Genomic DNA, 27,124 nt, shown 5'->3' on the forward strand with positions numbered 1-27,124 from the left:
AAGTGAAATCAATTTTGAGTGGTTGTGTTTAATCGATGACATGTGTATGTCTATTTGTATTTCATTTTTGCCACTTGTGTTTACCAGTATGGATACAGTACATAAGCATTAGTGCAGAATGTGTTTTGAGAATGAGTGTTTAAAGTTTTTCTAAAAATTGACAACAGACTGAATAATTAGCTTAATGAGTTCAAGCAACTGAGAACTTTCTTCAGCCAATGGGTTTTAGTGTTTTAGCAACTGAGAAAAACTGTAAGTACTCATATATTTTAGATGTTACATGTACTGTACATATACTGTATATACTGTAACACCACATATGTATGCATATACATATATCTTTACAAATATTACCAATAAATTTCCCCATATACATCTGAATACATTATGGTGGATATTTCTAACTAATTTGGGGCAGTCATGGCCTACTGGTCAGGACTTGAAACCGAAGGGTTGCTGGTTCGATCCCCGACCAATAGGTAAAATGCTGACCTGATCATGATGTTGTGGCACCATTCTTCATGGTAGCAAATGGCAACATCATCAGCTGACCAGTTCACAATGTTGTGGCAACATCACTCACAATACTACATGGCAATGTCATCGGCTGACGTCGCGGGGACGGTTCCCATGGCACCAAATGGCAACGTCATCAGTTGACCCGTTTACAACATTGTGGCAACATCACTCCAAATACTACATGGCAACATCATCGGCTGACGTCGCCGGTACATTTCCCACAGCACCAAATGGCAACGTCATCGGCTGACCTAATCACAATGTTGTGGCAACATCACTCCAAATACTACATGGCAACATCATCGGCTGACGTCGCCGGTACATTTCCCACAGCAACAAATGGCAACGTCATCGGCTGACCTAATCACGATGTTGTGGCAACATCACTCCAAATACTACATGGCAACATCATCGGCTGACGTCGCGGGGACGTATCCCACGGCACCAAATGTCAACATCATCAGCTGACCCGTTTACAACGTTGTGGCAACATCACTCCAAATACTACATGGCAACATCATCGGCTGACGTCGCCGGTACATTTCCCACAGCAACAAATGGCAACGTCATCGGCTGACCTAATCACGATGTTGTGGCAACATCACTCCAAATACTACATGGCAACATCATCGGCTGACGTCGCGGGGACGTATCCCACGGCACCAAATGTCAACATCATCAGCTGACCCGTTTACAACGTTGTGGCAACATCACTCCAAATACTACATGTCAACGTCATTGGCTGACGTCGCGGGGACATTTCCTGATACTAAATGGCAACGTCATCAGCTGACCTGATCATGATGTTGTGGCAACATCACTCACAATACTACATGGCAACGTCATTGGCAGACGTCGCGGAAACGTTTCCCACGGCACCAAATGGCAATGTCACCAGCTGACCTAATCACAATGTTGTGGCACCGTTCTTAACGGTACCAAATTGCAACATCATCAGCTGACCAGGTCACAACGTCGCTGCAATGTCACTAATGGTACCAAGTGACAACATTGTCTTGCAAAGTAGCTGTGACGTTGCAACAACGTAGCCAGAAGGTAATGTCGCTGTGACCAAATGACAACTTTATGGCGACGTTGCTGCAACGTCATGTGTTAGCTGGGTTACGGTCTCTAACCTGTTGTAGGCCTACAGTCTCCTCGTGACAGCCTACCTACCAACAAACATCTCATTTAACATAACTACCAAGATAACATGACGTATTTGTATTTTATATCCATCGGTAATGTAGCCTATGAACATCTATGTAGGCTACACAATCACCTAAGATGCACGAGAAATAAATAGGTTTCTGCGAACTCAAAGTTGCGATAACACCCGTTTGATTAGACTCATACCCTCGGTTACGGTCTCCTTCAGTAGCCTGGCGCGCGGTCACTTCCCAGATAGCACACGTTTTGGCTGAAGTCTGGCATATGTTTGGTATTTTTGGGTTTGTTTTGGCATAGAAGCGGCAAAGTAAATGCTTTCGGCTGAACTGTGGCAAGATTGTGGTTTACCATAATAGATAAAAAGGCGCCAGCGGTAGATAACTAGTTATGGCATATGTCTGGTTAACCAGATGAATGGGCAAATAGCGGGACGGTTTACTGACGTATGCAGGTGCGTTTTGGCTCCTTGTGGTTTGCCAGAAGACTGATCAAAGACCGGGAATTTTCTCTAGAAGAGACGTCTAGTACTTCACTAACTCCAGCACTATCACAGACGGTAAGAACATTTTCCTGTCTTTAAATAAACGTCTGAATTGTATACAAATATAGTCGTGGTTTTACATAGCTCTATAACATATATGACTACTAGCTTCGTTTTGGTGAATAGCTTTGTAACAGCCCACTATGCAAACGTTATTTATCGACAACACGTCTTTTTATTACAGTATTTGTAACGTAGCCTACTGGCTAAGTAGCTATTTAACGTTAGCTTGTTAATCTAAAGGCAAACTTGTGAAACACAGGCAAACTTAAATCACTGAACACATCCAATATTGCACATCCAATTATTTCCCTTTTTTCTGTTCTGTTTTCAGTGCATAAGACATTCAGTGGAGCTGCAGCAAGCAGTATAAATGGGTAAGTTTTTATCATGGCAATAAAGCCTCATTTTGCCCTAATATAGCTAGCTTAGTAGCTAGTTAACATGTTAACCTAAATGCTCTGCAGGTGGTAAACTTTTTAAAAACACAGACAGACTTATATCAATGAACACATCCACTTATTTCCCTTTTTTCTCTTCTGTTTTCAGTGCATAAGGCATTCAGTGGAGCTGCACCTTAATGGGGTAAGTTTCAATCACTGTAGGCCTAATACAGCCTCATTACCCTACACCTAATGTCCTGCATCTGAATTAAACTTCACTAAACAATTTCCTAGGCTATTTAAAGAGTAGATTTAGTAATTGTGCTTATTCTATCTTTGTGTGTACCGGTATGTTGTCAATTTCAGATGCTAGAAATCTGCAGCAAGCGGTATAAATGGGTAAGTTTCAACAATAAAGCTTCATTTTGCCCTAATATAGCTAGCTAAATAGCTAGTTAACATGTTAACCTAAATGCTCTGCAGGGGCCAAACTTTTTTAAAACACAGACAGACTTATATCAATGGACACATCCACTTATTTCCCTTTCTTCTCTTCTGTTTTCAGTGCATAAGGCATTCAGTGGAGCTGCACCTTAAGGCAATAGTAATGGGTAAGTTTCAATCACTGTAGGCCTAGAGCCTCATTTTTACCCTACACTCAATGACCACATCTGAATTAAACTTCACAAACAATTCCCAAGGCTATTTAAAGAGTAGATTTAGTAATTGTGTTTCTTTTGTCTTTGTGTTTATGTTGTCAATTTCAGATGCTGTGAGAGAAAATCTGCAGCAAGCAGTATAAATGGGTAAGTTTTTATCATGGCAATAAAGCCTCATTTTGCCCTAATATAGCTAGCTAAGTAGCTAGTTAACATGTTAACCTATATGCTCTGCAGGTGGCCAACTTTTTTAAAACACAGACAGACTTATATCAATGGACACATCCACTTATTTCCCTTTCTTCTCTTCTGTTTTCAGTGCATAAGGCATTCAGTGGAGCTGCACCTTAAGGCATAAGTAATGGGTAAGTTTCAATCACTGTAGGCCTAATACAGCCTCATTTTTACCCTACACTCAATGACTGCATCTGAATTAAACTTCACTAAACAATTTCCAAGGCTATTTAAAGAGTAGATTTAGTAATTGTGTTTCTTTTGTCTTTGTGTGTATGTTGTCAATTTCAGATGCTGTGAGAAGAAATTCTGTTTGCTCTGCCAACAGTCGACCCGTTTACAGTAATAAGTATGCTGATATGACTTAATAAATACAAATCCCAATGAAATGCATTTAATCTTTGTGGGGTTTTTTTGTTGTAAAAATGTGATGCGATCTGGGAAAACCCATCACATGGTGAAATTTTACCAACTTAAGATTCTGATACCACCTTAAAGCTGCTTTCAATGTCTTTTCAAATCTGTTTTCCTTTTTTTCATAGCATGTCTGTAACAAATGTTATCATTATCTGAAGTCAGCTTAGTAACATGGTTTTATGAAATGGAATTTTGAGAAAAACAGCTTTAAAGATGGACATTCTAAATAGAATCACCACAATCGAATATCACATGTTAAATTTCAATTACTCTATTATGGCACACACTTATTTTAGTCACTGTATATGTTGTAAAAGATAAAAAAAAATGGTTACTTTGGCACCAAGCAAACACACAACACTCATTAATTAGATAAAAATGAAGAATGTATTTATTCATTCAACATTCAATGAATTTAATTTGTTTTACTCTTCCTCTTCTTTTTTTGTTTCTTTTTCTCTTTATAAGTTACTGTACATTATATATGTATTAGACAATGTCAGTATCATTCTGTTATTATACAGTATATTATCAAATCATGCAGTATACATATGCAGAAAATATAAAGAATATGCAGTATAACTACAGAAAATATCAGAAATATACAGTATATCATGACTTATTGTGAATTCAAAATGTAAAAGTTGAGGTATCAACACATATTCGATGTAATTATTGTTTTGCTATCATTCAAAGTATCATGAAATCATGCAGTAAAAATATCCAGAAAAGTATACAAATATGCAGTATAACTATGCAGAAAATATCTGAAATATGCTGTATATCATGACTTATTGTGAATTCAAATGGAAACGTTGAGGTAACAACACATAGAATATCATCAAATCATGCAGTAAAAATATCCAGAAAAATATGCAGTATAACTATGCAGAAAATATCTGAAACATGCAGTAAGCTTATATATATATATATATATATATATATATATATATATACAGAAAACATAAAAATATGCAATATATCATGACTTATCGTAAATTCAAATGGAAAAGTTGAGTAACAACACTAACTATAGATTCAACCCTTGTATTCAATTAATCCTCATTCATGGTTACAGCCTGAGGGAGGGGGCAAACCAAGTCCTGCTTGTCCTTTGTCACAAATTCCCTTATCTCATTGTAAAGATACTGTTGCCTTTTAGCATCAAGCCCCTTTGGGAGGAGTTGATCAGGCAAAGCATTTGGGTCAAGTGCATCAAAGTCAACACCATTTCTCCCCAAGTCTTGGGAAACTTCCTCACTATTAAGAAATGTTTTCATTGTTACTAATGTGGAGCCCTGACAGAATAAGAAATGATGAAAGCTTTTAATGGTGGGTAATTTTCTGAAGTATGTACCCAAGAATGTGCTCCAGTCATACATGGGTACAAGAACAGTGCCATCCTCTCTACCACAAAGACATGGTACATTGACTCCAGATGGACTTGAGTTTTGAACTACTTGGGCAATGTCATCCAAGCAGTCAACCTTATTCCTCCTAAAATTTCTTTTAAAGAGCCCAAAGCACCAGTCACAGGAAAACTTTGTGTGCCCAGCAAGAAGGAAACTCATTTTGATTGACACATGACGACCTGTCAAGACACGCCACATCAGATACCACATCACAAAAGAGTTCTTGTTTTGTCCCGCGCAGTTATCTGCATGAAGGTGCATGTGCATTTCACCCAGTCCATAATTCTCAAGATATGAGTGTAAAAGGCTAATAACACAGTTGCTACCTTTACCAGTCTGTATGCATTCATCCAACAAGAAAGTAACCTGCTTTGGCAAGGCCTCACATGCTACACCAAAAACTCCACACTTACGTGGTGTTTTGAAATACATCGGCCCTGGTTGGAGGGGATCATTGGGGTAGTGAATCTGTTGTGCAAAGTCCATGCTATAATGTACCATTCCCTCATAGCTACAAGGAATGTGTGGACCTAACTCTAACCCAGCAGGCAAGTTTGCTTTTGAATCCTTACAAAGTTGCTGATAGTGTGTACGTTCTACTCTAGCCTTCTCCAGATGTTCAGTGGCCAGACGATGTAGCTCTACCTTTTCTGAATCAGCCTTATTGGCAGCCTCACTAATGTGTTTTTGATATTTTTGACATGTCCAACACAGGTCAGTTGCTGGCCGCATTGTGACAACAAATGGCACCACTTCCCGCCAGATACGGCGAAACGTAACTACAGAAACCACACGCTGATTCGCTGCAGCAACTGCCACACAGTAATCAGAGTACACCTTCACCTTTGTACAGTTAGTTGGAAGAAGTTTCAAATCACTCCTCCAAAAGCCTGGTACCCTCCCTGGAAGATGCATGCCATGAGTTTCAGCATAGTTTAAAATGAAATGTGCAACATACATATTGTCCTCTTTCTTCAGTGCATTAGGAGGCTGGCGCTTTTTGTTGCCATGAATTCGAGGAGTAACACCATGCTCCTTATAATGCTTAATAAGAGCATCTAGCTTGACCTGCCCAATGCCATGGAGATATTTGAACGTATCCCTGCATATTTTCTCCCCATGGTGAAAGAAATCAGTTCTTTGGGACTTCCGAACTGTCTGTTCTTTTTTATGGGTGCGGGATGTTAGCTGAGAAAGATGCATTCCACACGAGAGTTTAGCTAAAATGGCGATATCTAGCTCTTCCCTTGTCATTTCCAAGAAACAGTAACGAATCATCTGCAACTCCTCTTGCATGAAACGTGTTGAACATGGATGACCGTTATTGTATTTGCATGCACATACAAACTCTTGCACATCACCATTCTCTTCTTGATGTGGAACAGGTGGTAGTATCTCTGCTACATCTTCAATAATAGATGTGGGATGGTCATCACCTGAAATGAGTAAGAATGAATAACTGTAATACATGTATTATATAAAAAAGGCTGAACTACATTATTATTAATAATCAACATTGAGAATCTATCACACAAGTATTTCACCATTGCAATATGTCTATGCCCATAAGACACATGTGTAGGCTACTACTATAGTAGTACTACTATTATTACTCAAAACAATTATCATCATCATCATCATGATTAGATTATTTTGTTTGACAAGGTGCGACCAAGTTAACTTTATGTTAAGGTGTAGCCTACTAATAAAAAAGTGAACATGTTACGTGCAGGTTTGCACAGAATGCTGACAAGCTATCGGATCTGGCTCAATCCAACATCTCTCATTCCCAAAATAAGATTTATATGTCTTACATTTAAATTGCATAATGTCACAGAGTGAAGAAACCGTCTTCACCGTCAGTAATGCAAGGCTACAGTCTTGAATGTCACTAGCATGGCGCAATCATGAACATCACCAAGTGTATTAACCTAGCAGCTAACGTTAATGCTACAGTCTGCATCTCGAACATTAACGTTAAGTCTCCGTTTTAAACTCACATGTCAGCTGGACTTACATGCATAACCAGCCATAGTTTGTTGCTTTAACTTGACGTTTTAGTTTTAAGCCTTCGTGTCGCCATTCAAAATAAATGTATAACGGGAACATGGTAACGTAATGGATAAAGTTACTCTGAACGAACAACCCTGATCTTCCAGGGAACTTTCTAGCCTGTCAGGAATAGCACTAGGCTAACCTACATCACGTTTATAACGTTACACAAGGAGATAAGTTACCAGAGGGGGATTTTAAAATTAAGTAAATTGTTTTATTGTTGTTTTATTACTAGTGCAGTCTCTGGATGTTTTAATCGTAACGTTACCTTGTAGGTTTTTGATAACTAGTCTTACACTGGTCTTTCAAAATAACAAGCACCTTGTATCTTACATTAAGAATAGCATGGCTAGCTTACCTTCATCGGACTCCTCTTCTTCAGTAAATTCATTACAATCCGATCCTTCGTCATCTCTTGGATCTCTGGATGTGAAATAATCCATGATCACATCGTTCAGGGCAGTGGCATCGCCAGGATTTAGCAGATTGAGACGTGCAGCATCATTTAAGTGAGCAGCTACCTCAGACTCCCTTTTCTTGAGCTCCGTCATCTCTGTAGACTCTCACAAGACTGACATCCTCACGTAACGTTAACGTTAGGTTTATCAAAACATATCACAGTGTTACAATGTATATATGGCGGGAACATGTGCATTGATATGATTTCATTCGTGTGGTTACTTTATGGCTTTGATTGGTGAACCGTCTTTGTAGCCTAGTGTTTATAGCCTGGCAAAAGCAAGTTATGGGAGATTCTTTATGCACCTCCGCCGTTCGCGGTTTCAAATGTAGATGATCTTTCAGGCAGCTTGGCCAATATAAATCAATTTTTAATGTATAAAACTAGTGAATTTCACCTAGATATTTTCAGGACTTATAGACAAGATGTTATATAATAATAATTTAATGAAAACACAATTTTGCCAAATAAATGACAACCGACCTATTTTTACTATTTCCTCGAAACGTGACAGCGCGACATCCGACGGGTTTTCCCAGATCGCATCACAAATATCTTTTGACATATAGGCTAATTTAACAGTATGAGCCTAGTGCACTAGGACATAGCAATTAATGTATAAAACTAATGTAGATGTTAAAGGAGTTCTGTTCTAATACGGAACTACTGAGGTGTCACTGACTCGGGTAGTAGCTAGGCTGACGCGCTAGATGTTACTAGTGTTGTCACGATACCAAAATTATGACTTCGATACGATACCTGCCATAAAAATCACGATGCTCGATACTAAAACGATACTACGGCGAAATCCTAAGATATCTGGAGAAGAAAGGACTCATACCTCCTCCAAGTGTATTGAGTCATTTGTGTTAAATTTGGTGCACTTTTGTAGTGTGTAGGTCAATTCTGGGTTCTAAACTTCTAAACTTCCTACATAATTATTATTTTTTTATAGTCAGTAAAATAGTAGGCCTACTTTGTGTGATTAAGTCCTTTATTGTTTGTTATAGTTCATTTGACAAATGACAAACTATGAACTCAGTAAATTCCTGATGATTAATTTGATATTAATGAATGAAGTAATACATAAATCATGAATTAATTCATGTACCCTTACCGTAAAGTGTAACTTACTCTGAGACTACATACATTACCAACCTAATTCGCTTCAATTGTGTAAAATGTAATGTAAATCAGGTTTTATGGCCAAGTATACTTTGGTATACAAGGAATTTGGTCTCTGCATGTATCCCATCCGTGAATTAGTGAACACACAGGTCACACATTGAAGCACACATTAACCTGGAGCAGTGAGTAAAATAGTAGGCCTACTTTGTGTGATTAAGTCCTTTATTGTTTGTTATAGTTCATTTACATTGTGTTGTGTTTTCGCAATAAAGTAGCTTTAAATAGCCAAACTAGGCTAGATCAAGGTCAGTGTTAAAATTACTGCATGCAAATCACTGAATGCTATGCAGAGGGGCCATCTGATGTACAGTATTGATGGGTTTCATCAGGTCCCTTTCCACAGGTGTATTAATCAAGCTCCATGCAGTCTGCATTGATAATCAAGGTGCTTCATTTTATACACCTGTGGAAAGGGACTTGATGAAACTCATGAATAGGCTACCCTAGGCCTTCCCGTGTTCATGGGATTTCTTTGACAGTTGCAAAGGGGAAAATGTGAGGATAGTTTTCTTTGCGCCCAGTGTACAAGTACGACGTTCCAACCACTCAGGTCTTCGTCAGATAAGCCTACACCATTACCTGTTGCAATATATCTGTGTGCATTCCTACATTACGTCTATTTCTTTGCTACCACGTAGGCTACTGTAACAATAAGCCGCTATTATTAGGACTCTACACGCTTTGGTGGTATTATGCTGTGGGCTTTAATTAGCGCATTTCGGGTAGCCTATCCTACATCTGGGCAATAATTATTGAACAAATTGCAGTCTACATGCCATGACAAATATTACCAGTAGTAGGCTACTGACCGAACATGAAATAGATCGTTTACAAGTTATGGTAATGTTATTCTGGCGTGAACATTGCGCTTTCATCACGTTAGCACCCTATGATTACAGCTCGTTATGTCTCGTCAAAAAGATTACAGCTCGTTATGTCTCGTCAAAATTCATGGATGAAGGAAGGTTCGCTTTATCCCAGATAACCATACTCGTTTCACTTAGGCTAGACTAAAACATAAGAGAAGAACTTGGCACTAACCATGTAGTCGTGTTTTCTATAGCATAATCGTTAACCTGTCGTTCTTTGAACTCTTTAAAAATGTTGGGATATGTCTGCGAGGTGTTTAGCCAAGTTCCATGCGTAGCCTACTGCTTTTAAATGACTTTGTGTACCTGATGGCTTGCCTTCACTATTCGCGATGTATCCGAAATAGTTGCAGATTTCACTGCACCTTTTGTTTTATCCACAAGGCCTAGAACTGTCGGCAAAGAACTATGTTGACGTTGGCTGCCCACTCACTCACTCAGAGCTGCCTGCTTAGACACGCCCACTTGACTAGATGCGTGCAAGGAGCAGTGAGAGCAGCAGTTCCCACAGACACAGAACGTTATTATTTTAATAAAGTATCGATTCTAAAAACGTCTGAAATCGTATCGTTTTTTGCGTGAAGGCATCGCGATACCTTTTTAGTATCGATACACCGTGCAACACTAGATGTTACCTGAAGTTAGTTGCTGTGCTACTCTTTTGACTTACTGTGAATAAAAAACAGACGCCTGTAAACGGTCTTCAAGTTGAATCAAGGTGATCCATTTATTCCACATGAGTCCATAACAATAGATAAGGCAAAGTATTCACCAGTCAACCGGAGTGAGCATGCATAGCGTTTCACCACCTTAGTGCAGCGTTAGCGGTCAAAACCCTTTGCTCTTCCGGGTCGGACACCTAACCAGCAACACGTTATTCCTACCTATATACATGACAAATTGGTAATGAATATGCGCCACCCAGTGGAACACAAAAACATTGCACTCAAAAAAGACACCATACATTTTGGCTCCTACACACCGGCCCCTAATTGTTGATGGCAGGCAGACACAACAATTCAAATAAATGAAAACAAAAAAGGAACCAAAAATGTAGCAAAACACCAAGTGATAAGTACAATGCAATAACACGTTCATAACTATACCCCATGTACTAAGCAGAGTTTGGTCACAGGTCTTTCAATGATGTTAGATTTTGTCTGCAACCTGACAGATCGTACCAGGCCCTGCCTATCAGGAAATACCTCAAGCACCCTGGCAAGTGGCCAAGATCCACGGGGGGCAGAGGCATCCATGATGACAACTATGTCTCCAGCTTTCAAACTCCTTTTCTTCTCATTCCATCTCTGTCGTTCTTGGAGCAAAGGCAGATATTCTCGAACCCATCTCTTCCAGAACAAATCCGCAATATATTGCACTTGCCTCCATCTTCGTCTGACATACTGGTCATGAGGCTCGAAGACTCCTGGTGGCATAGCGGGCTTTCCTTTCAGCAAGAGCAGGTGGTTGGGCGTGAGCGGTTCCAGATCGGTTGGGTCATCGGAGAGATTGGTAAGAGGTCTGTCGTTCAAGATAGCTTCCGCCTCACAAAACACTGTATGCAAAGAGTCATCATCCAGTGTCTGCTGACGTACCACTGAACTTAGGATCCTTCTCACCATGCGAATCATCCTCTCCCAGACACCACCATGATGTGAGCCTGCTGGTGGGTTGAAACTCCAGCGTATTCCAACTTGTGAGAGGACTCCTGCAATCCGCTGATGGTTGAGCGCAGCTATTGCTTCTCTAAGCTCCCTGTCTGCTCCAACGAAGTTTGTACCGTTATCTGAGATCAGGTGAGTCACTTGCCCTCTCCTGCTTATGAAGCGCCTCAGAGCGTTGATGCAGGCATCAGTCTCCAGGGAAACTGCCACCTCCAGATGGACCGCTCTACTGGCTAAGCAGGTAAATATGGCCCCATACCGCTTGCAAGTTCCTCTTCCTTTCCTTACTTCCACAGGACCGAAGTAGTCTACCCCCGTGTTGGTGAAGGGGGGTAAGTCTGGCTGAATCCGCACTTCTGGAGGATCCACCATCTTTTGTTCCAGGAGACGTCCGTTGTAGCGTTGACAGAAGCTACATTCTGAGATTACTTTCCTGACAGCTGCATTTGCCTTGGTAATCCAAAATTTCTTCCTTACAGAAGACAAAGTGTGTGTGCGACCAGCATGACCTAGGCTCTGGTGAACATGTTTGAGGATGAGTGCTGTGAGGTGCTGCTCTTTGCTGAGGATAACGGGGTGTTTGGACTCCTCAGGCATTGCTGCTCTACTCAGCCTCCCTCCAACTCTTACTAGGCCATCGACCAAGACTGGGTCAAGCTTATATAGAGAACTTTGCCGACTCACTGCTGCCTTTGTGGAGGACAGTGCAGCAATCTCCTCCTTGAACTGCTGCTGCTGGCAATAGCGAACGACCGCATTCTCTGCCTCCAGCAGATAGTCTACCGTCAGAATGCTACCCCTGGGTGTTGCAGTGAAACTTTGGCCATCAGCTGCACTTGACTGGATTGTCACAGGCCCCTTCAGCTGGTTTCTCCAGCGAGCCTTCTCCAATAGAACGGCCTTCAAAAGGAGAAACCAAGCAGCTGCTTTCTTGAGCCTCTTCCAGTCAGAAAAATAACTAATGAGCTGGTCAGTTGGTGTAACAGCATTGCACACATTGATTGCATTCGTGACTGCCTCTCTCTTCACCTCCTTGTCATCAGCACTCAGGGAAACATCAAAGGCATTGTTAGGCCAGTCCTCCTCATGTCTCCAAAGAAACGCAGGCCCTTCCCACCATCTACTGGTCTTCAGGAAGCCTGCCACCTTCAATCCCCTTGATGCGTCGTCCGCTGGATTGTCTTTGGAACCGACATGTCTCCATTGCCATGGTTCCGATGACTCTCTGACAGTGGAGATCGATCCTGTTGGCCACGAATGTGTGAAATCTCCGATCCTCATTCTTGATGTATTTGAGGACCGAAGTACTGTCTGTCCAGAAGACCGAATCCTCAAATGTCCACTTCAATTCTTCCTTCAGCAGCGAGTCCATCCGCACAGCGAGAACTGCTGCAGTCAGTTCAAGCCGGGGTATAGTGACTGCTTTCAATGGTGTAACTCTGGCTTTGCCAAGGAGAAAGGAGACCTGTACTTTACTTTGCTCATTCAACACCCTCAGGTATGTCACGGTCCCATAACCAGCTTCGCTGGCGTCGGCAAAGTGATGTAGTTGGGCTCGGACAACCTTGCCATACGTCGCTGGTTTGACACACCTGGATATTTTGAAGGTGTTGAGCAGGTCCAAGTCCTCCAGCCATGAGTTCCACTGACATAAGATGTCAGGTGGCAAGGAATCGTCCCATCCGCATCCTTTTCTGCATAGCTCCTGTAGCATGATCGATCTTTGCTGGCAGCGTGACTGGGGCCAGAAAACCCAGAGGGTCGTATACTGAGCTGATGGTGGACAACATACCACGTCTGGTAAGTGTCTGTTGCTTCAATTCGATCTTGAATCGGAATGAGTCTGTTTCCACGCACCAGAGTAGACCTAGAGCTCTTTCTACTGGCAGCTTGTCACGGTCCAGATCCAGTTCCTTTAAATCCTTAGCCCTTCTTTCTGATGAAATGCCTTGCAAGACACCACGACTGTTGCTGACAAACTTCTCCAGGGTGAAGCCTCCCTTCTGGCACAGTGCAGTCAGGTCCTTGATTGTCTGAATGGCATCTGCTTCTGTGGCAGAGCTTTTCAAGTAGTCGTCAACATAGAAGTTTTCCTTGACAGACTGACATACAGTAGCAGGGAACTCCGCCTGGTGGTCCTCAGCATTTTTCCTCAGTGCGTAGCTAGCACAGCTTGGCGAGGATACTGCACCGAACAAGTGCACGGTCATCCTATATTGCCTCAGCTCCTGAGTGATGTCTCCATTCGGCCACCACAGAAACCGGAGAAGGTCTCTGTCTTCCTCTGCGACCTTTACTTGATGGAACATCGCCTCTATATCACCCATAAACGCCACAGGTTCCTCTCTGAAGCGCAGCAGGACTCCCAGTAATGAGCTTGTGAGGTTAGGCCCTTGAAGCAGCTCTTTGTTTAAACAAGCTCCTTGGTAGGTGACACCACAGTCAAACACCACCCGAAGGCTACCTTTCCTTGGGTGGTGGACTGAGTGATGGGGGATGTACCATACTCTTCCAGGTTCGCCTTGAAGCTTTGGCAGTAGCACGGGTTCTGCATAGGCGTTGCTGATGAGGCCATTCACAAACTCAGCATACTCCTTGTGCAAGCCTTGGCTATTGAGGAACCTTCTCCTCAGGCCCTGCATCCTCTGCTTCACCACGGCGATATTGTTGGGCAGAGAAACCTCATTTCTCTTGAGGGGCAACTTCAGGCAGTACTTTCCATCCTGCAGCTTTGCTGATTGATCCATGGTTTCCATAAACCTCATGTCATCTCTGGACATTTCCTTTTCCTCCGAAGCCCTTTCACTGAAGTCGTGGTTGTATTGACTAACCAGCATTTGTTCAAGTGTTTAAAGCGAGATGCGGTTCACTGTGGCGGAGGGTGCTGGCGCGCCACTGCTTCCACTCAGTGGGCCATTGACTACCCATCCTAGCACGGTCCTGATGGCATAGGGTCCGTGGTCACGGCTATTGATGACCTCCCAGGGCTCTAATAGCCTGGGTGCATTGGTGCCAATCAACAAGTCAACGTTTGCCTTCACGTTTGGGATGCGCACCTTCGACAGGTAGGGCCACCTGGCCAGATCCTTAGATGTAATCATGTTCTCCACAGTGACAGGCATTTCCTTCTGTGTGAAGACTTCAGGCAAGGGATAGAAGTTGTTACTGTCCACCTCGGACACCTCTAGACCAGACAGGGCATATGCTGGAACGACCTTTTCTTGTCCCATTGTCCTCAACAGGAAGCTGGTTTTCTTGCCTGTGAGTTTCAGTTTTTTCATGAGATGTTCAGAGCAAAATGTAGCTGAGCTACCAGGGTCTAGGAAGGCATATGTTGTTATAATGCGGCTTCCATTTGCAGACTTTAACTTCACAGGCAGAATGGACAGTACACATTGGTCTCTACCGGCCCCTGTATGCCCACATGTTTCACTGGAGGACTGCTGAGTGTCAGCAGAATCCTTTGACTGTTCTGGGGTCTGTTGCTGTTTAATATGAAGCACAGTTGGATGAGCCTTTCCACAGGTTTGACATGTCAAGCGCTCCTCACAGTCTTTGCTCATGTGTCCAGGACGTAGACAGGCGAAGCAAACGCCTTTTTGCCTCAAGAGAAGAATTTTGTCTTTGTGTTTCTTTTCTCTGAACTGCCTGCATTCCTCCACCAGATGGCGACGATCACAGCACAGGCACCTCACTTCCTCCACATCTTGAGTCTGTTCCTTGCCATCATCAGCCATGTCCGTTGCAGCAACAATGTTTCCCCTTCCATTGCCCCTGTGCTGTGACTTGAACGTTGACAGTGGCCTTGTAATAGATGAGGCGAAGGGTGGATCCTGAATATCGCCGAACAAGGGGTCGGACAGAATTTTGACACGCCGTTCAATGAACCGCACCAGGTCAAAGATGTGGGCTCTATCATGAGTTTTCTCCATGATGTCATGTGCTGTAGTGCGCCACTGTTCTCTCAATTTAAATGGCAGCTTAGAGAGAATGGTCCTCATGTTTACAGGCATGTCCAGTTCCTGTACATAACTCAAGTCCTGCATAACATTGCAACAGCCACGTAAAAACAAAGAGTAGGCCTGCAGTGCCTTCGCATCCTCCGCTTTAACAGCTTGCCAGGCCAAAGCCTTCTTCATGTAGGCTGTTGCCAACTTGTATGGGTTGCCAAAGTGTTCAGTGAGGAGGCCCTTTGCCACTACATACCCACGCTCGGGCACCATATGCTGGCAGCTGCGCACCAATTCCTGGGGTTGACCTCTAGTGAACTGTTCTAGATAGTAAAGGCAGTCTCCCTTTTCAGCCTTACTCTCCACGCCCTGTTCGAAAGCCTTCATGAATGGCCGAAACTGGAGAGGGTCACCATCGAACACTGGTATCTCTCTTGATGGTAGAGATGAGATGCGCTGTTCATGAACCAGAGCGGCTGTGATGTCATTTTGCCTTTGCATTATTTCCAGTAGGTCAGGTGAGTGTGTTGTGTTGTGTGAGGCATTACTGGTAGGAGGTGGTTGTTCAGCCCTTACATGCTGTCGATGTGCTCCTTGTGATGTTCCATGTTGTAGCTGAGGCATAGTGTGTTGTTTCAGAACATCGTTGCACCACAGCTCAGTTTGTTTTCTGCATGCTTCTGTTGACAGTATGTTGTTAGGTGGTAGTGGGCCTTTGGTAGACACATGTTGCGTTTGCTGTGGTAGACCAGGTTTGTACTCCATTGCATTAGGGTTAAGGTTAACCACTTTCCCTTTCTCCTTACGCAGATACGAGTTCATGCCATCGGAGTGCGCTGCTGAGTGACTCCTTCTGTCTGAGGCCTGCAGCACGGCTAGTTTAGCTTCTGTTGCAGCCAACTCTGCATCCAGATCAAGCTGCTCCTTTCTCCTCCTCAGCTGTTGCTCCTGCTCCTCAATGGCATGTTTCTCCTTTAACACAGCTTGGCGAGCAACCAGCGCCGCTCTGTCTGCCTGGGCCAGCATCCTGGCTGAGTGTGTGCTTGACTTGCCACTACTACCGCTTCTATGTGACCTTTTGCTACCCACATTAGAAATGCTGTCATTTGGGTTAATACCAGTGCCACCTTCAACATTTTCATGTATAGCCTTAACGTCATCATTAACATTCACAGAAACACCTGCATCAGCATCAGCATTTAAAACAGTAGGCAAACCAGTGTGAACATTTTCAGGACCCATTTTCAGAAAAACCTTAGTTTCACAAATAACATCATTATTTGAAATCATTTTTGCTTTAAACCAAACATCGTGCTTTTCTTGTTCTTCAACAGGTAATAAACTCAACAATGATTCATGAATGCGTTTAGCATCATTACACGTTTCCACCAAACATTTCAGAGCCTTTTGTAACTGAGGAATGTCATGCTTTAAACCGTCCATTGACCTCCTAATAGCACTTGCATTGTCCAATTTTAATTTTCTGTCCGTCTGTAAAGACGTAAGCTTATCAGCAAGAGAGTTTGCACGCTTGCTTTGCTGATCAACGCCACTAACAACACTACTAGGTTTATTAGCAGCTGCTTGTTGTTTATCATGTGAATCCATTGTAGCGAGAGTTCGATGAAAAAAGACGACAGTTCGAAGTACAAAAAAGTCGGCGTAAAATCAAAATCAGTAACGCAAGTCAGGCAAAGTCAATCAGTCCAAACGACGCACGAATCCCAAAGTCAAGTTTCTGCCAGCATTTAATACACTAGTTGTATTGGTACCCGGGTACTGTGTGCACACAAATAAAAGATTCAAATGGCCATTAAGAGTTGTAGCGCTACAATACCTCTTTCGTCGGGCGCCTGCAGTCATCAGCTGGTTGTTGGATGCTCTGAAGTATTCGTTTCCCCATCAAACGAAACTCCTTGTCATTGCCCACGAATTCAAACGAATAATCCACAACGAAAGCTGAATGCTCCTAAATCCACAAGCGCAGAAGTCTCCGACGTGCTTTCGTCGGACGCCTGCAGTCATCAGCTGGTTGTTGGATGCTCAGTATTGGCTTCCCCATCAAACGAAACTCCTTGTCATTGCCCACGAATTCAAACGAATGATCCACAACGAGGCTCTTCATGCTCCTAAATCCATAAGCGCAGAAGACTCCGACGTGCCAACTATTTACCAACTATCGCAGGGTTTTGACTAATGTTAAAGGAGTTCTGTTCTAATACGGAACTACTGAGGTGTCACTGACTCGGGTAGTAGCTAGGCTGACGCGCTAGATGTTACCTGAAGTTAGTTGCTGTGCTACTCTTTTGACTTACTGTGAATAAAAAACAGACGCCTGTAAACGGTCTTCAAGTTGAATCAAGGTGATCCATTTATTCCACATGAGTCCATAACAATAGATAAGGCAAAGTATTCACCAGTCAACCGGAGTGAGCATGCATAGCGTTTCACTCCTTAGTGCAGCGTTAGCGGTCAAAACCCTTTGCTCTTCCGGGTCGGACACCTAACCAGCAACACGTTATTCCTACCTATATACATGACAAATTGGTAATGAATATGCGCCACCCAGTGGAACACAAAAACATTGCACTCAAAAAAGACACCATACATTTTGGCTCCTACAGTAGACATATTGCAAAATGCAAAATTAAATAAATTTAAAGATTTTCAAGTGGAGTTTCAATGTAGATGCAATCATTTGGCATACTTATGGCCTCAATTTGGGTCAGTTTTGGCTACTTTTTGGCTGGATTTTGGGGATTTTGGGCTCTCTTTGGGATGGTTATGGCCATATTTTGGAATGCCACAATTGGTTTTGGGTGAGTTTTGGCCTCCTTTTGTTTTGATTCTGGCTTGCCTAATTTGGGCCATATATTGGGCGTACATCCCTCCAAAACTCTGCCAAAATGCCAAGCCAGTTTTGGGCCAAATTTGGGCCAAAATTAATGTGCTATCTGGGTTCGTGAACCTATGAAGCCAGCAACATTCACCTCTCTAACATTTAACTTTCTAACTACAAAGATAACATGACGTGTATTTGTAGGTGATGAACTTCCCCATCGATATATGAATGGCCATGAACACAAGCATCTACGATGCACTAAAAACAAGGCTTGGAATAACTTGCCGCGAACCTAGACAACCGTTTTGATATAGACTCGGTTACGGTCTCGTTTAGTAAGTAGGCTATGCGCGGTCTCTTCGTGACGAAGCCAGCAACATTTAACTTTATAACTAGGCTACCTAGATAACGTGTAGCCTATTTGAAGCTCATGTGATGTAGGCTACTTCCCCATCAATAATGTGTAAATTGCCATGAACACAATCATCTAGGATACTAGAATAAGGCTTGGTTAATAACTAACTTGTCGAGAACCTAGACCGTTTGATAACATTACTCACCCTCGGTTACGGTCTCGTTCAGCCTGGCACGGTCTTCGTGAGGCTATGAAGCCAGCAACATTCACTTCTCTAACATTTCACTTTATAACTTTAAGATAACATGACGTGTATGCTAATATGAGATGTAGGCCTACTTCCCCATCGATAATGAGTGAATTATGAACAAATCCATCTAGGCTACGATGCACTAACAATGGTATGAATCAAACATGCCGAGAACCAAGACAAGATTAAAGGTATACAGCGGTTGCACGGTTACATTCGGTCTCAATCTGTCTCCTCGTGACAGCCTGCAGCCTACAGTCATTCACTTCTAAGCATTTATTTAACATGACTACTAAGATAACATTAGGCCTATGTGTATTTGTAGGTATGTGATATAATACTTTCCCATCGATAAGATTTCCATGAACATAAGCATCTAGTTTGCACTAGAAAGGCATGTGATCGGTTGATTACTAGGGATGTGACGCTCGAAGCTGACGTTTCGAAACAGTGTCGAGCTTCCGAAACGCAAGTGTTTCGAACAGTGTTTCGAAGTGTGGTTCAAAACGCCCATGTCACGTGACCATGGCTTCGTGGTGTTTCAATTTGGTTTGGACCTTACCGCGCGAGCCAATTACCCGAGTAAACACCTGTTTGATCTAAATTACAAAGTCCCAGAATGCTTAAAAGTCATTCAAACACATCCTATCTTTGTGGGTTTTTTGTGAGGAGAGAGATTTTGAGAGATATAGCGACATAGAGACATATAGAGATATAGCGATTTATAGATTTATAGTGCATTCTTGTGATTGATGTTAGTGATATAGATTAGTTGACAGGCTAGAGACAGACAGTGAGCGAAAGTTTAGATAGATATAGTCTAGTGACGTTAATATTTAGATAGTAGCAGAAGTAAAAAAATATATGACTGATGCCTTTATTTCAAGAACAGCTGACCCTTTGAAATACTGGCAGGAGAGGAGAGTGGTTTATCCAAACCTAACTGTGATGGCCAAAAAATATTTGTTCATGCCAGCAACAAGTGTGCCTTGTGAAAGAATTTTTTCCAAGGCTGGGGAGGTTTATTCAAAAACAAGAAACAGATTAAATGCCAAGACGGCAGAACAACTGTTATTCCTAAATAAAAATGTATGTTGACATACAAAAAATGTGTTGTTTATTTTTCCCATGTTGTACCTGTTTAGTCTAACGCATGTATCCTTTATTTCCCTACAACATGTTCCCAAAAAAAACCCTGGGCCATAAGCATAGCCTACATTTTAAAACCATTGTAGCATTTTCCTCTCCAGCATATTCCAAAGGATAATGTACTATGAAACTGAAATAACAAAACATCTAACTGGCAGATATAAAAATATTCTTGTAATTTATGGGATATAGTCTGAAATTTCTAAGCACCAGCAGGGAATAGAACACCGGACGCTCCGGCCGAATGCAAGTGTGTTAACCACTCAACCACGTAGCTGTGGACGAAATCGTGCGTTCCATGTTGGCTATTTATATTCTTCGTCTGAAGCAGTTGTGCTTCACGGTCAAAATGTGATGGTGACATCTAGTGGCTAGTTTTGCTAACATAGAGTTACGGGTGTCGGATTGTTTCAAAACCTCGACACATTCCGGCGCAATTGCTTCGAACGTTTCGTTGTTTCACAAAGCCTCGTTCTGCCCATCCCTATTGATTACAACTTGCCGAGAACCTAGCGAACTGTTTGACTCGTGTGGCAGTCACGGTTACGAGGCCCGGAGAACCTAGCGAACTGTTTGACTCGTTTGGCAGCCACGGTTATGAGGCCCAGAGCCATGCAGGCTCATCATAGTTTGTTTGACTGATTATACTACCACTCCAGTAGAGGCGCTAATACGCGATACGATTATAGCGACGAGAACACTCGAGCACAGCCAATCAAGCCAGTGTTGCTCTTTATGTGAAAACGAATGATGTTAGGAACACTGAGTCGGTTTTTGACGTTTGGCACTCGAGTCTCCCGGCTCAGTGACACGAACCGGGTTATTTAACCGACACTTCGGTCAGTTCGTCAACACTACACTGCCTAGATGAAGGTTTTCTCCAGATTCACAGGCAGTACATCAGACATCACAGCATTAGGCCATGTAGAGTTCAGATATGCTACCTACAGACATTTCATTTTCTGACAGCATGGGTCTCTAGGACAGGGTAATAGAAGAGTGATCCCAAGCTGTGTGTGTAGGATAAATTCCCTGACCCTCAGGGACATCTCTGGAATTTATATCACCTTCCTATAATGTTGTAATGTTGTGTTATTGTAAATAGTTTTGTATTAGTGTTCTTGTAGCCTACTGCCTGTTCCTTTTAAAACTGTATTTAATTTATTTTACACCGGTACATTGCTATATTTTGCTTTCATGAAAATAAAAACTTTTAGAATTGATAAGAGACTGTTCATGCTGTACCTCTTACCACAAACTTATAATTAAAAAAGGAGTTGTGGTAATTTGCCATTTTGAAACACCAAATGACAGTAACATGGTCAACAATGTTATTTGCAATATATTTATTTACAGAAATTAACAAACTATGGTATTTACACATGAACCCTTCCTTTTTGTATGGTGCCTTTGAAGCAACATGGGCCATCATTCTAAATTTGCAGTCTCCTGGAAAGCTGATCCTGTGGAAGACATGCAGTGTCGTCAGACATACACGCCATTTTATATAGTTCAACATATTGTTACTAATCTGTATAGTGCTATTTTGCCTAGACTGAGTTACAGGCAAGGTTACAATGAAGGCATTCACGTGCATCACATAACAAGACCATTGAATTTCGTCCACATCCTCCTCCACGATGCTCATGTCATGTAGGCTTTGTAAAAATATATATAAATGCTTATATCATGAAAATATACAATAGAGAATATGTAGGGTTAGGGTATAGACATTATGAGAATTGATGGGTTACCTCTGTTCAAGGTTCCTTGGCGACTCCTTTTCATGTCCTCGAGCATAGGTGTAATCCTCCGTCTTCAACAGACTTTCAAATCTGCCGGCAGTTGCGAGTAGACTAATCATGCAAAGAGTATTGCCTACAAGCGCGAAAGGCGGAGCTGAATTTCCAGGATTGTCCCTCGTTGGCGACATAGACAGTAAAAGAAATGGACGAACAGACTCCGTCGTTTTCAATGGGAGGGCACTGAGTCAAATAGAACAATTTTTCAGTTGGTCCCCCCAGTACTGCGCAGACTCACACTTAACTTCGTGACGTTAGCCATCGAACTGAATCTTGTAACTCATATGATAGATACACAGAAATTCTTCTCACACTTCCTTCGCCTTCAAAGTCATCAAAGTTAAACAGCTAGTGGATTTTGTTTTGCCTTTGTAGTGTTTATGTGGATTACACAGAAGCTACAATATCGGCACAGGATATATGTTATATGAAGTTATGGTATTTCAAAAAAATCCTACAATGAATGGACTTCTATGGGAGTTAGCAGAGAGGTGCTCCCTCCAGCCTATGTCGATTCTTCTACTTCCGGGAATTCGCCTGCCCCCTTGGTTGGCGAATGTATTTCAAAGATGGAAGCGCAACATAGATTCAGCCCAAGGGGGCAGGCGAATTCCCGGAAGTAGAAGCATCGATGTAGCGGTGGTTATCAACTCTCTGCTAACCCCATAGAACGCCCATCCATTTAGGATTTTTTTGAACTCCCATAACTTCATATAACATATATCATGTGCCGATATTTTAGCTTCTGTGTTATCTACATAAACAATAAAAGGCAAAACAAGACTCGACTACCTCGTACGTAACGTTAGGTTCCCGTAAGAAGAATGTTTAGCATGTCCGGTTGAAGGGAAGCTAACGCACTGAAGGGAGATAACCGTATTGTTTGGATAAGAAGCGTAGTCCAGCCAGCACGGAAACTCGTGAACAAAGCTATGTAGCCTACAATAGCATTGTAGCCTATGTTAAGGTAAAGCATAGAGGCAAGTAAACCTAATGGAAAAACAGTAGTTTTACCGTTACACTGTAAAACCGAACAGTACAAGTAAAACAATGTTTTTGATTTGTAAACACTCAAAAATGAAAAAAAGTTAATAGTACTCTAATCGTCTGTGTTACTTGAACAAATTTGAACTTTTAAGTTGACAGCACTCGTCCGCTTTAAGTCATTTGAAAAAATAGAAAGCGTGGGAAACTTCCCCACGCAAATTGTAGCAAATTTGTAGGCGGATCTTCTGCCATACGTGGACCTTGTGTACAGCACCAACTAGCCAACGCCGAGTGACAAGCGACGCCGGCAACGGTCGACCAGCAGATGACAAGAGACGAGAACAAGAGCAGTGAAAATAGACAACGAGAGAGGAGACGACGAGAAGAGAGAAAAACCGCAATTAAACGTAAGTGGAAAAGTGAGGTGCATGTTGACCCTAAAGCACGTCCTTTATCATATTGTTTAAAAACCCAAATGTTTGAAAATATTGTCTTAGGCTACGTGACGTAACTTTATCCAGTTAGAACTAGCTAGCACTAGCGGCTAAGAATTTGGCTGCTGTATGCCAGCACTTGCTGGACCAGCCAGCGATCTAACTCAATTTGCCAATGTGAGTACTAAAAATATGAACTAATTAACCCCCGTTAGCACTTTTTAACACAATAGCTTGGAAGTGCAAGCTTTGTGGTGCACTGCTTGATAACAGGGCAGGTCCTGCAACATTATCGTTTACAGCATGTTAGCAATGTTTCCTCCATTAACGTTAGTCCACTGTCATGTTACTGACTGTGCACATTTAAGTCAGTAGCCTAAATTCATTTGACACGGTCACACACAGTTCATGCTCAGTCAGAATGTGTATTATTTGCATGTCAGCTGTGTAGGTGAAAACAACCATTTAATGTGCAAACTGTTCTCGGCCATTTAAGGATGCATTTAAAGTGGCATTTAAAGCGACATCATGAGATGGTGGATTGTCCTAATAGAGATTGTCAGTATGTTCAAATGTGTATTCGTCCTTCAATTCACAGATTCAGAAGTTGATGCAAACAACATTGGCATTGAGAAGGAATCAGACGTTCTTCCCCGCAGACATAGCCTATTGGTTCGGTGGTGGCCTGCAATCATGTTGGAATCTCAGGTAAGCATTTATTTTGTACAAATACTTGGAATAGATTCATTTCATGTGTGGTTCTGACCAAATGTGTTTTAAATCTTTACACTTACCCCCCTATTTTGAGTTTTTGCTCGAAATTGCACACCGCCTACTAACAATGGCCCTGTTTCCACATACTTTGACTTATATTCAAGTGCTTGACCCCCTTTGAAAGCAGAGGTCTTGTAGATTACAACTCCTCCATGGACTTAAGATAAAAAGAATGCTTTGGTTTCAGAAGCTGTACTATCAAAGAAAGGTAATCCTATTGAATTGCATTTTGTAGTTATTAACTGGCTTGACTCCATGTTTTCTCATGCAGGGATCCTCAGATGTAAATATCCGACGTGCTGTGGCGCTCCGTGGCCTTCCTTTCTACCTCCATGAGGATGATGCCACTTTTCTAAAGACATGGGATGTAAGTAAGTATGTTTTCTATTGACATGACAGTTAAAGCGTAACTGTGGCATTAAGCGACCCATGGCCTGTTGTTTCGAGGTCAACGCATGCTATTAGAATGAAAAACAATGAGAAAATTGAGTACAACATAAAGCAAATACTGGTCCAGCAGCTTAAATGGGTGGTTCAGGATTTTGGACATAGGACCTAATTTCCAAGTTAGCAAGTGTGATATTTATCAGTGGAGACCGTTTTTAACACGTTTCATCCAGTCCTCGTCTATTCAGGCGTTATATTTATTTGCCTCGGTGTACTATGGAGTGGGTAAGACTGTTTTTAGTGGCAGGCTTACACATACTGTTGACTCGCGCCAGCCTAGCACCTGCGAACTCTGCAACTAGATGGACTGGATGAAACGTGTTGAAAACGGTCTCCAACTTGTGTTGTTATCTTGGATCTTGGCACAAGGGATTATAACACCTAATCCTGTGTATTAATGTAATATCACACTTGGTAACTTGGAAATGAGGTCCTATGTCCAAAATCCTGAACCACCCCTTTAAACTAACCTAACAAGGCATTTGAACTGAACTGAAACTAAAGCCAAATTCCCTGGTAGGTTATCAATAGCTGCTGGGCCACTACTCAGTCTATGTTGCACCATTTTTTTTAATTCTTTTAATTTTATTCTTACGAACAGCCGTGACCTCGAACAACAGGGCTATGTGTCGAATAACGCTGGAGTTACATTTCAAGCTTTTGTTTTTCTGTTTGTTTTTTCACCAAGAAACTCCAGGGAAGTTACTTAGTATTATTTCAAGTAATTATTTCAATAATGCAACTGCCCTGGAAAAGTTTGAAGATAAAATGTTAAACTTAATATGACATGGTATCACTTGACATGTAATGCCTATTAGATATTCAATTAACACACAATTGTTCTTTGTTCATTTCTTCAGGTCTCTCAATCGGAGTTCCCAGATATTGAGGACCTTACTGTTGAACTCATTCTGATCAGCACGAACAGTGCAAATGCATCCCTCTGCCCAAAGAAGACTCCTGTTGTTTTGGATTGAAATGATTGTTGAATTTCCTAGCATTGGTCAGGCATTTGTCATAAAGTATCTATCTATCTATCTATCTAGATAGATAGTATCTATCTATCTATCTATCTATCTATCTATCTATCTAGTCTTTATGCCCTTGATCTAAACTGTGTTTATTTGAATGTAGCCTCCACTACAGCCCTGTTCTGAACTCCAACCTGTATTTGTTTCCATGGTTTACATGAAAATAAAAGATTAAGAAGAATTTCACTGGCCTTTGTCAACCTTTTTAATAATTTTTTGAAACTAATCAAAATGGACAAGTTTGTTCAACTTTCTGGAAATTAAAACTTTTAAGTTTAATTAAATTTAATTTAAAGAATTGGTTGAAGCAAAATGAAATATTTCAGGCTGACATAAATAAATCAAATTAAGCTATCTAAGCTTAATTTTATTAATTACCGTGAACTCATGTAGTTGATGTTTTTTTAACTTAAAAAAACCTTGTTGAACACACTCAAAATTTGCTAGTGAAGACTAATTAAAAAAGGTAAGTTTCTTTGACTTAGCAAAACCGAGTTACTATTACTTAAATTTTTTTGTGTAATCGGTTTCACCAATTATTTTGAGTTCAATTAACTTGTCGGGTTTTACAGTGTAGGTAGTCTAACGATAATCTTTTCGTTTTCGATGGATTGACGTAGGTCAGAAAAGTGGAAAGAAGATTAGCCTCAAGGCTATAACTTTTTTGTTTTGTTTTACCATGACTGTTTTTGAAGATGATCATGTGTGGTAGTTTCAACATTAACACGACTTGATATCACTTGTGAGGATGATAATAATAATACATAAATAAATGTTTAACTTTGATGACTTTGAAGGCGAAGGAAGTGTGAGAAGAATTTCTGTGTAGCCTATCTATCATATGAGTTACAAGATTCAGTTCGATGGCTAACGTCACGAAGTTAAGTGCGAGTCTGCGCAGTACTGGGGGGACCAACTGAAAAATGACTCAGTACCCTCCCATTGAGAACGACGGAGTCTGTTCGTCCATTTCTTTTACTGTCTATGATTCAGCCATTCGCGTGACTCGCGCGTATGTATTTGGAATAGCAGATTCTACACTTACGAGAATACTTTGATTAGTAGGTGGAAATAATTACACATGAATGAGCACATATTTTTGAAAGAACAAATGGGTTTTTGCTAAGAATTAACTCAAAAAAGTACACAATGTAGCTTTAAGGGATGTTTTAACCCTTAAAGGAGTACCGTCACACCAGTGTGACGGGAATGTTGAGAAATGAACGTTCTAAAGAATATCTGGGTTCATTGAATTCAACATAGAATTTTAGAACCTTCAATTGTTGCGGAACTTAGAACGTTCAAAAACCTACACCTTTAAGGGTTAAGGATGTTTGTGCATACCCGTAGGCTGCCACTCTGAAGTAGTCAAAGGCGATGTTTCATGTTTTAGGTAGGAAGGGAAAATTAGAAAAAATTAGATATTCACATCCAGTTGTCTTCAACAATGAGCAATATCTCTATATGATACATTGATTAAACCTAGCACTACAAACCATCCTCAGGAAGGAAGAAGCTGAGAAACTAAAATG

General features: G+C 41.5%; 1 protein-coding gene and 2 long non-coding RNA genes across 5 annotated transcripts; 2 read left to right on the plus strand and 1 right to left on the minus strand.

The window, feature by feature from the left end:
- Positions 1-1,924: 1,924 nt before the first annotated feature.
- Positions 1,925-3,888, plus strand: LOC143134968 (uncharacterized). 3 transcript variants are annotated; one of them, XR_012988745.1, is made up of 8 exons: positions 1,925-2,245; positions 2,565-2,607; positions 2,780-2,815; positions 2,980-3,012; positions 3,179-3,224; positions 3,381-3,419; positions 3,592-3,637; positions 3,798-3,888. It is a non-coding gene; the product is annotated as an uncharacterized LOC143134968 (long non-coding RNA). The 3 variants fall into 3 exon arrangements; XR_012988746.1 differs by lacking the exon at positions 2,980-3,012; XR_012988747.1 differs by lacking the exons at positions 2,780-2,815; positions 2,980-3,012.
- A 1,007-nt stretch (positions 3,889-4,895) lies between these two features.
- Positions 4,896-8,393, minus strand: LOC143134969 (uncharacterized). The gene is made up of 2 exons (XM_076295697.1): positions 7,749-8,393; positions 4,896-6,771 (listed from the first exon to the last, which is right to left on the minus strand). The coding sequence occupies exons 1-2, from the start codon at positions 7,939-7,941 to the stop codon at positions 4,979-4,981; spliced, it is 1,986 nt and encodes a 661-aa protein (XP_076151812.1). The 5' UTR covers positions 7,942-8,393; the 3' UTR covers positions 4,896-4,978.
- A 14,545-nt stretch (positions 8,394-22,938) lies between these two features.
- LOC143134970 (uncharacterized) lies at positions 22,939-24,874 on the plus strand. The gene is made up of 3 exons (XR_012988748.1): positions 22,939-23,313; positions 23,939-24,048; positions 24,386-24,874. It is a non-coding gene; the product is annotated as an uncharacterized LOC143134970 (long non-coding RNA).
- Positions 24,875-27,124: the final 2,250 nt, after the last annotated feature.

The sequence above is a fragment of the Alosa pseudoharengus genome, unplaced genomic scaffold (assembly GCF_046254945.1).
Source record: "Alosa pseudoharengus isolate Yale_2024_CS ecotype anadromous, Long Island Sound unplaced genomic scaffold, YU_APseudo_1.1 YU_APseudo_1.1_scf_2, whole genome shotgun sequence".
In the NCBI taxonomy this organism is placed as follows: domain Eukaryota; kingdom Metazoa; phylum Chordata; class Actinopteri; order Clupeiformes; family Clupeidae; genus Alosa; species Alosa pseudoharengus.

What these genes read in the sequence shown, in the direction of transcription:
- LOC143134969 (XM_076295697.1), bottom strand. Translation starts at nt 7,941, where the DNA reads ATGACGGAGCTCAAGAAAAGGGAGTCTGAGGTAGCTGCTCACTTAAAT. An exon ending in AGAAGAGGAGTCCGATGAAG is followed by an intron (nt 6,772 to 7,748) that starts GTAAGCTAGCCA and finishes TACTCATTTCAG; the next exon opens with GTGATGACCATCCCACATCT.